The sequence below is a fragment of the Adiantum capillus-veneris genome, chromosome 10, assembly GCF_014529385.1.
Source record: "Adiantum capillus-veneris isolate H3 chromosome 10, ASM1452938v2, whole genome shotgun sequence".
Taxonomy (NCBI): domain Eukaryota; kingdom Viridiplantae; phylum Streptophyta; class Polypodiopsida; order Polypodiales; family Pteridaceae; genus Adiantum; species Adiantum capillus-veneris.
This window is the reverse complement of record NC_140940.1, coordinates 145,599,575-145,609,819: the sequence shown is the minus strand read 5'-3', so window position 1 is coordinate 145,609,819 and position 10,245 is coordinate 145,599,575. Positions and strand designations below refer to the sequence as shown.

General features: G+C 46.7%; 1 protein-coding gene across 2 annotated transcripts in view; it reads left to right on the top strand.

Moving 5' to 3' along the window:
- Window positions 1–255: 255 nt before the first annotated feature.
- The window catches only part of MHX (magnesium/proton exchanger), a 115,635-nt gene continuing 105,645 nt past the window's right edge, over window positions 256–10,245 (top strand). The window contains exon 1 of one of the 2 annotated variants that reach the window (XM_086522159.1): window positions 256–1,022. In XM_086522159.1, coding sequence (XP_086378285.1) covers window positions 728–1,022 — 295 coding nt within the window. In that variant the 5' untranslated portion in view covers window positions 256–727. The remainder of the gene's footprint in view (window positions 1,023–10,245) is intronic. The other variant, XM_086522160.1, reaches the window with a different exon arrangement.

Genomic DNA, 10,245 nt, shown 5'->3' with positions numbered 1-10,245 from the left:
GTGGCATGACTTTATTGCTTGTTGGCACTGATCATCGACGGAAAAGGGGCTTGGCCCCTCCTGGCCGTGGCTCTTCTTGATTGACCGCCGACGAGTCACGACTACATCTGGAGGCTTCCTTTGATCGCGCACTTTTGTACAGCAACTTGCAAGCTCTAGTCAATTCCATTTAGGCAAACTCAAGTTAGAACTTAGTAGTTACCTTCCTTCGTACATTCGACCGGGCTATTTGGTGCTCTTGCCCTCAGTCCGACTACACGCACCGACCTTCTTGCGGGCTTCATTCCGTTGGTGTACAAAGCTTTCACCTCCTTTTCTTTTCCAGAAGCTATATGCAAGTTGACACGCGGCAGCTGAAAAACTTTGCAGAAGAAGGGATCATCGCCATCCTCATGCTCGCTGCAATTTGGAAGGAGCCGAATCTCAGGTGAAACCTCTGTGCAGTTTTCGCCCGCTTTGAACAATCGCTTCATCGCAGTTTCACCCTCTCTGAACCATCCTTCATCGAAACATCAGTTTTACCATCTAAGCTGCATTTAAAGCTAAACCTCCTCTCTCATGGACACATTGATGGCAGCACTTGTCTGCATGCGGTGATGCGTCAAGGGCCTCTGTAGCGATCCATCAAGTGCAAAACGTTCCTTATCAAGATATTTTAATGCACACTAGATTGAAAGCAGTATGTAGCAGGCAGGTGTAAAGCCTGCCTTCCTTTGTCACGACGAAGATGAGTTCGAATGATGTCATGCTCGGAGTTTTTTATACCTTGGCTATTGTGTATTGCTTCCTGGGTCTCTCTGCCATCACATCTCGCTTTTTCCAAGGCATGGAGAATATTGTGCAGCAGACTCGAGAGGTTTCTTTTCAAGATTCTGACACTGGAAGGCGGGTTGTAAAGACTCAGCGCATATGGAACTACGCAGTTGCAGATATTACTCTACTTGCATTTGGAACTAGTTTCCCTCAAATATCATTGGCCACTATAGATGCCTGTCTGAATTTGGGCAATCTATATGCTGGAGGTTCTTTTCTTCTGTTTTAATCATCTTCACTCTGTATAAATGTTCTCATGTTTTAAGTGCTGCCTTTTCAATATGATGTTCTACTAAACTGCATTCAAGAGTAAGGAGCCTCAATTAATATAAATTGGAAATGGCTGTGGCTAATTGTTCCACCTGCAATGACAATCCTGTCCTCTTAAAACCTGCCAGGTGCAACAGAAGCGAAGACATGTTTTTTTTTTGGGGTGGGGGGGGGGGGGGGGGGGGCTTCGGCGCGTCTGGCATGGGCAAAGCTATAGAGAGGGAACATGAAAGAGTTTTATGACATCGAGGATAGAGCTGTATGGGCACTCCATTTCTTCAAGTGGCGGCTTTTAGGAAGTGACGGCTGTTTTGTGGCTGTGCCTGGCTGTAAAATCTTGAGAGCTGAAGCTCCCAACTTTGCAGGGTCTCAACCCAGTCTCAGGATGTTGCAACCCTTTCATCTTCCTCAGATTCTGTTTCTGGAATTTCTCAAGCAGAAACCGAAGCCTTTTCCTGTTCCTGCTCTCACACAAGAGAGGAGACACCTGCAAAGCAACAATCTCTGAAGCATATGATACAACCAGTTAGAAATCATTGAAGTAGGTTCCTCCCGTAAACTTGAACTTACATCATGGTGCAAACATTGTAGGGTCTCTTGGAGAAGTTGGGTGCTAGAACTGATGCTAAGAGAGGGGAGAGGGGCAGGCCTTTGGGATACACGGCTGCTCCATGCTTTCTCCATTGAGAGGGGCAATTAAGGGCACTTTCTGATGGGTCAAGAATAGAGAGAGGGTTGACTTGTGGAGAGAAACGTTGCGCGCGTGCGCGCGCACACACACACACACACACACACACACACACACAAACACAGAGAGAGAGAGAGAGAGAGAGAGAGAGAGAGAGAGAGAGAGAGGGAGAGAGAGAGAGAGAGAGAGCCAATTGGGATGGAGAGAGATCACCAATTGGGATGGAAAGAGAGGACGCTTTCTGGAAGGGGGTTTGTTATTGTAGGAATGCACACACAACTTGGAGATGGAGAAGAAGCTCAAGGCACACAACAACGAGTGTTTCACGAAGTGTGCAAATACAAGAGGAGATAGCCCTAGTGTGATGGTGTATATATAATGCACAGTGTCATGTGCGCATTGCACGTGGACAAGCTACTTGTACAGTTAAATGTTAGTATTAGTTAGCTTAGGATCTAGCCTGGCAATTTTGTGAGCCTTCAGAAGTACGTGCATGATGAGGCAAACAATTGGTATCCCTATGGGCATCAATTGTGCTGTTTTTCTTCAACAGTGTTGTAAATTGCAACCAGTCTCCCAAGGTGCGGGCTGGACCCTCTGCCATGGGACCGCATGAGCATGGGGTCTTCTGCTAACCATGTGACCTCGTTGTGTATTGACTGACGAGTTCCATGTAAGAGGCTGCCTCAAGCGCTCCTAAATGCATGTGGGCTTGTCTTGCTCAAGTCCCCCCCTCAGTTGCTCCCAAGACCGAAGTAAGTTCAACGCGAAACGGTCTGCTCATCTCTTGCTCAGGCCACACTGCGCATCTCTGTGAAAATCCAATGAGTGTAGGGGCTCCAAGGGCCATCCGTCTATGGAACTCCGCCTCTGATCCGGTACAGCAAAAGCTCCTTCCAAGGCTCCTCCCCTAGAAGAAGAACTCTGAAAATTAGCTTCTCAAATGAGGTCCTTGAGAGCAATGTAGGGTGATGACCTGCCAGGAGACTTTGCCCGAGCCGAATGCGTGTGTCTCCCTGTCCACAGAAAGTTCCCAATCAGCCCTCTCTAGCTGATTGATGTAAGAACTTTAGAAAATCTAGCAGGATCTGATGTAGGACACCTGGTTGGCCACAACACCTGCCAGCAAGAGATAGCTGGCTGCTGCGCCAATCTCCAGTGCAAAAACTTCCACTTGATGGCTAGGAAGAGGGAAGCGATCTGTTGCTCTGGTGACAAGTCCAAGCCAACCTGGTAGCCCAAGTAGCGAGCGAATTGGCGTCCTTTAAGGGATCCAACGAAAGCCTTTTGTCACGAGGCTGTGGCAACCACTAACCTTAGTTGTTGGTTTCTTTCCCTTGATTTTTATTTAATTTTTGGGACCCTCTTTTTGAAGTTACAAAATGACGGGACATTGTGTGGCCAGTGTGAAACGGCCGGTTTCACCCGCTGTCGGGAAGGGCAGATCGCCACGAGATGGTCGGGCTAGTCGGCACCGAAATTTCAGCAGTAAAAGGGTGTCTAGACTCACTTCAAAGTCATTTAGACCCCTCGCTACACTTTATAAGTCGGCGGGTACTAGGAATTAACTCAAAAGAGGCAAACTGGACACGTGGCGGCTTTAGGAGATTTTGCCAGTTATGCGTCAAGAGGGGGCACCCAAATTGAGAGAGGAGGCTGATTTTTGTTCATTAAGTGAACACAAGAGTGTGTGTGAGTAGTGGGTGTAGGTTATCACAACTTTAATGGAAAGCTTGCCTTCTCCCTTGCCTCATGTAGCGCGATGATTTGCTCTTGTGCATCTCTCTCCTCTTTGCACATATGGTAATGCCCCACTAGTTGGGCTTCTCAAATGACCATGTAGTGTTCGGGGGTTTTATGCGCGTTTGCCAAGGCAGAACCTTTTGAATAGGTATTAAATTAGCTAATTGCTGATCCCCCATAGATACGCACAATTCCACCTCGAAGGATTGCAAAATCAGAGAGTTTCCTTGCGTGAAAACTCGTTCGATTCAAAGGGGGACTGTTCCATTGCTTGCGGGAGCACTTGAGACAAGCGTAGACGCGTTTGCTCCGCCCAAAACGATCCAAAACAGAAAATTACAACCTGCTGTGTTTTTCTGCAGGTTTAGGGGTTCGCACCTAAACTGCAGGATATCGCCAAGGGATCCTCGGGAAAGCCTTGGGATGCTTAAACAGGGCTTTGGCCACCTCACAGTTACAAAACAGGGAATTACAGCACGCTGAAATTGACCTGCTGCTCACTAGAAATCTTCCAAATCGCAAGGGAAAGTGTTCTTCACGTGTACTTTTGACCTATAAAGGTTTTTGCGCCGTTATGTTGGCGAAATTGGATCAAAAACCTGCAATTGCAGCTATGGACAGGTTTGGACAGCTTGGTGAGAGTTAGATGAAAGTGTTTGGATCGTCTATTTGCAATAAATAAAGAAATACCGAAAGGGGCGCCAATCTTTGGGGCCTATAGGGTGTCGTTTTCTTCTTGGTAGCACTCTAGCTACCTGGCCATGGTTTGTTTGGAGTGTTAATTCCAGTCAGAGGTTTATTTGTGAAGTTCATTTGTGTCATAAAGTTCGAGTAAAGTCTTTCAAGTAAAGATTCCGGTGAAACCTAAAGTCTTATTGCCCTACGGGCCGGTTTCACCTTCTCCAGGCATCCAATCAAGAGTAGGAGCATCACCAACCCAAAAAAACATTATCTTTCGCTAGTTGATCAATGCTCCCGATGCACAACAGAACACCTCTAGGGACTGCTCACATTTGTGCAAATTGGCCTCACAGCCCTCCAAAAACATGTCTGAGTCATTGGCAAACTCATCGTCCAAAAGCTCTTCTCCCCGAATAGGTAACTGTAGGCCACGCAAACCAACCTCCTGTGAGGCCAGAAATCTGCTGGTCGCCTTTGTGTAGAAAAGAAGCAGGGAGGGGACAAGAGGGCAGTCCTGCTGTATTGAGTTGCAAGCATGAAGCGTTCCCCTCGACCTCCTGCTAGCAACACTTGACTGTGAGCACATCTGTAGAGAGAAGACACCCCTTTGATCCAGGCATCTGAAAAACCCATCCTGCGTACAATGCCCTCAAGGAAGTCTCTGTCAACTCTGTAGTAGGCCTTCTCAAAGTCGAGAAGGGAGCACCACAAGATCCTCTCCTCGTAGGCGGACGAGGGCAGTTGCCTCCCAGAAAGTGATGATGTTGTCAAGGATACTGCGCTTCGTGACAAAGCCCGTCTGAGTCTCATGTATGATGCTCTTAAGTAGTGGCTGAATTCTCAAACCCGAAGCCTTTGCTAGAATTTTGTAAGTTGAGAATGGTAATGGGCCACCATTGCCGAATCTCATATGGGGATCCCCCCTCCTTGGGAATGAGGTAGATCAAACCCTCACTCATGCTGTAAGGCATCTCCCCAATGCGCAAAATGTGCTGGTATGCACTACATAAGTCCTGTCCAAGCACCTCGTAGTACTCCAAGAAGCTGGGAGTCAAACCATCCTCTATTGGGCAACTATCACAAGGGAGTGTCCTAAGAGCCTCTTGAAGCTCCTCTTGTAGGAGAGGGCTCTCAAGCATGTGTCACATCTCTAGTGACGAGGGAAGGCATCTGTGCCCACACTTGCGCATCCCTGCTCTCTGATTGTGGCTCAATTGAGAGCAACTCACGGAAAAAGTCGATAACTATTGCTCGTATGTCCTTAGGCTCTGTGGCAATCGACCCATCCAGTCTCCTTAGTTGGCGAACATTGGTATGCGCATGGCGGGGACCCACTATCTCAAAAAACTCTCCAGTAACGCCGTTGCCCACCTGGGTCCATTGAGATGGTAGGCAAACTCAGGTGCCGCTCTGAATGGTGATTAACTCTTGTCGAGCTTGCTACGTCTGGTAGGGACTACCTAGGGTGCGGCTCCTGTATCCTCTGTAAGGAGGTGTCATAGGGACGGGCACCACGTGCCAAAGGAAAAGAAGAGATTGGACAACTTTAAACACTTCAAATGTCACAAAATGATGATGTGGCATGACCACTGTCACAAAGTGATGACGTGGCGGAAAACAGAAACCCTAATTTCTGCCAGAAACCCTAAAATTCCTGCAAACCCTAAATTTTGCCAAAAACCCTAATTTCCGAAAATCGCGCAGGTGGATTATTATTATTATTATTATTTTTTTTTTTTGGGAAAATGATGAGCGACGCGAATTTTGCTTTTGCTTTTTAAAAAAAAAAAAAAAAGAGAAAAGACTCTCTAAGAGAGAGAGAGAACTGATGCTTTTGATTTGAAAAGCTTTTGGGGCTCTGCTTTTGGGCATCCCTTGTAACCTTTAAATTAGTGGTGAGGGCCTCACTTCTCAGAGCATCTGGACGCAGAGTCTGAGAGTGAAACCCTAACCGCTCTCTTGTACTTTGATGATTGATTAATACAAAAAGAAATACCGAAAGGAGCGCCAGTCTTTGGGGCCAATATCTCTAGGCACGGAACTCTGCCGGGCCAGTGCAAATCTATTGTGATCTGTGAATTGTTTTGAAGTGGTTATTTGGTGCTGTCGCGGTTGATTCTTGACTTGGAGTGTCCAAGTTTGTTACAGTGGTATCGGAGCACGGCCGATTTCTCTTCTACGGGAAATCCGATCCTCGAATTTTTTTTCCGCGGCACCTATGGCTTCAGGCAATGATCAGTCGACTCCCTCTGCATCTGGAGATGCGGGCTGGGATCACAACGAAGATTCAGACAGAGAGTATGGCCCGCCTCGGCCTACTCAGGCGGAGCAAACAGAGATGAAGCGTCGTCAATTGATTGGCGATGCAGCAAAGATGATGCTCAATTTTGCCAAGGACCCGAAGATGGCAAAATATATGAACCAGACCTCTTTGGAAGAGGTACAGACAGAGTGGCAGAGAACCACAACACCACTACCGAAACCCGCTCTCAAGAAATCTTCTGCCTACAAGAAATATACGGAGAAAGAACTAGAGAACGTGGTTGATGCACAGATTGCTCAGCTTTTCGACGTGCAAAAGAAGGAAAAAAAGCACGGCAAAAAGCAGAAGAAAGGCACTGACTTCCCGGGATATTTAGGTCGTCGGTCGACATTTGACAAGGCAAAGAAATTGAAGAAGCGCGTCAAGTTTGAAGACCTACCCAGTTCTTCTTCTTCTTCTTCTGACAGTTCTTCTAGCTCCTCGGATTCGAGCGAAGAAGACAGAAAAGGTAAAAAGCGAAGCAAGAAGCAAAGCTTCGGAAAGGGCAAGAAAAAGGCAAAGAAGGCTACATCTCGCCCAGAGACTGATAGTTCTACTGAGGACTCGTCTACAGACAGCTCAGATTCCGATGACGGAAAGTTTTATGCGAACAAGAAGAATTTTTACAAAGCCAACCAGTATGACTTTCTCGAAGATAAAAGCAAGAAAGTCCGAGAGTTTAAGGAAGGTGGCCACTCGATCAAGTTTGATACTTTTGAGGATACTCAGATGCTTCGAAGGCTTTGTCTTTTATACAGCAGTTTGACATCGCTTTCCCGGGAGGACGCTATTCAGAGCACTCCAAGATTCGGAGAGCTGCCTCTTACTTTAAGGGGAATGCTCGTACTTGGTGGTCCACGCTTCTATTAAGCAAGACTGTGCCAGTTACATGGCTGAAATTTAAGAGGCTTTTTATTTCTTCTTGGTTGACGCAAGAGTTTGAACGAGATATACGAGCTGCTTGGAACCATCTCCGGATGACCAAGAAAGATACAATCAATGCTTATTGTGAAAGATTCTGGAACTCTTTTCTACCCGCCTCTTCATTTAAGAAGATCTCGTTCAGAGAACAGATTGAGCGGTTTACCTTGGGTCTACCTACAGAGATCCGAAATCACTGCTTGGAACAGAAGTCAGCTTCTATTCAGGAGTTGATGAGTCATGCGAAGCGGGGCTTTGCCATTCACTCTTGCAGTCTGACCTACCCCACAGATGAGGCCATGACACAACGAGCCGAACAGACTTCTGGGGATGAAAGTAGAATGAAAAAGAGCAATCCAGAGAAAAAAAAAGGATGCACGACCCAAGCTTACTCCTGAGGAGAGAGCTCGCTTCATCAGAGAGGGGAAGTGCTTTGGATGCGGGGAACATGGACATATTTCCGCAAAGTGCCCTGATAAGGCACAGAAAGAACAAAATGATAAAGACGACGACAGGTCTGAGAGTTCGAGAGCAGCTGAGGAATGTGGCAGAAAAGGCAGATAGAAAAGCAGAACTGGTACCACATGGCGTGGGACCTGCACCGAATCTAATGAATGAAAGTACAAACTTTGCCGCTTTCGGGGCAAAGCGAAGGATCAGGAAGCTCTTTTGAAGGAGCCAAGGCCAACTTCTTTTCACTTGGAATTGGCGGCTCGATTTGGAACTACGCCCGACAGACTGACGCCACAGGTGGAGGTAGTTCGACTGGCACCCGGATGGGATGTTGCCATTACATCGAGCATTGGCAAACTTCGTTTGCAATGACAGGGGTGTTCAGGGCACGTGAGTGACGTTCTACTCGGGATCCCTTGGTACCGCAAGAACTACGCCGTGGTTGACTACCGGGCCGAGAAAGCGACTTTGATAAATGAAGGGCTTAGAGATTGTACTTGATGAACTTCAGTTTTCTTACTCATTCTTTTGGGAGAACTGAAGGATGGATAAAAGTTGAAAATGTTTTGACCTGAAGAAAAGAACGCCAAGATTTTTTTTTCTCCACGCTCATGCCGATTGCTTTTGAGAGGACCTGAAGATCATACCATTGATCTGATATCTGGAAGCACGCCACCGAATCGGCCACCTTATCGTGTGAGCCGAGTACAGAATGAAAAGATTATGAACTCAGTGAAAGACCTCTTGGAAAAGGGTCTTGTCCAGCCTAGTACTTCACTGTATTGCTCTCCAGTGTTGTTGGTTTTGAAGAAAGACGGATCTTGGAGAATGTGCATCGATTATAGCACTCTCAACGAAATCACCATCAAGAACAGATTTCCGATTCCTAGGATCGATGATACTCGACAGGTTACAGGGATCCTCGTGCTTTAGCAGGATTGACTTGAAGAGTGGATATCATCAGATCAGAATAGCACCGGGAGACGTCTACAAGACAGCTTTTCGGACGACTTTTGGGTTATTTGAGTTTTTGGTGATGCCTTTTGGCTTAACCAATGCTCCTGCGACATTTAACCGGATGATGGATAGGATTTTTCGAGAGTACAAGCTATTTGTTGGCACTTTCTTTGACGACATCATTGTTTTCTCCAAGAATGAGGCAGAACACAGAGATCATCTGCTTTAGGTCTTTCAGGCATTACGAGATCACAAGTTAGTGATTAATGCAAAGAAAAGTGATTTTTTCCTACTAGAGATACACTTTTTGGGACACATTGTGTCAGCAGCAGGAGTGTGAATGGACCCGGCCAAGATAGAGACTATCCGTGATTGGCCCGATTTGAGGAATGTCCATGAAGTTAGAAGCTTCTTGGGACTGTGTTCGTACTACAGGCGGTTCATACGAAAGTTTGCAGAGGTTGCTTCCCCTTTGCATACCTTGACATAGAAAGGAGTACCTTTTTCGTGGGGTCCCACAGAGGTGACTGCCTTTCGGACATTGAAAGAGAAATTGACTACGAGATCTATTTTGACTTTGCCGGAATTGCAGAAGTGATTTGAAGTATATTGTGATGCTTGTGGTCGTAGTCTGGGTGCGGTCTTGATGCAAGAAGGCCATGTCATAGCTTACGAGAGCCGTTTGTTCTCTAGGCCGGAGATGACAGCACAGATCTATGAGAAAGAGCTTTTGGCGGTTATCCATGCTCTTACTCAGTGGCGGCATAACCTACTCGGAGCGGATTTTACTGTCTTTACAGACCATCAGAGTTTGCGCTACTTCTTGTCACAGAAGCAGCTTTCGGAAAAACAGATGCGGTGGGCGAACATCTTGTCACAGTTCCACTTCCAGATTGTCCATGTGCAAGGACAGAAGAATGTGGTGGCAGATGCTTTGTCTCGAAAACTGTTGGTTCTGGCTATTTCTGCGATACATCATAGAAGCTTCGAGGATATGGTCGATCAATGTGCCACAGATACAGATTTTGCAGATATTTCCACACGGATACGGGATGGGGAGACAGTAGCTGGATACTCCCTTCGGGAAAGCTACTTGATGAAAAAGACTATGTTGTGCGTTACACAGCCGTTGAGGGAAAAGGTTATGACTGATTGCCACTGTCCACCTTTTACAGGTCACCGCGGCATTGCTACCACCATGAGAGGGGTAGAGAGAGATTTCTTTTGGCGGAGACTGTCACCAACGTGTGACTACTATCTATCCTTTTTGTTGATTTCTTTCTTATTATCTATTTACTTTCACTTTTTGGAAACACCCCTCGGGAAATCTAACTGCCCTGCATTGCATAGCTAGTGTGGAACTGTCCAAAGGGAGTCCAGGCCTGAGGGCAAGAGAGCACTAAGGTTGGACAAGGAC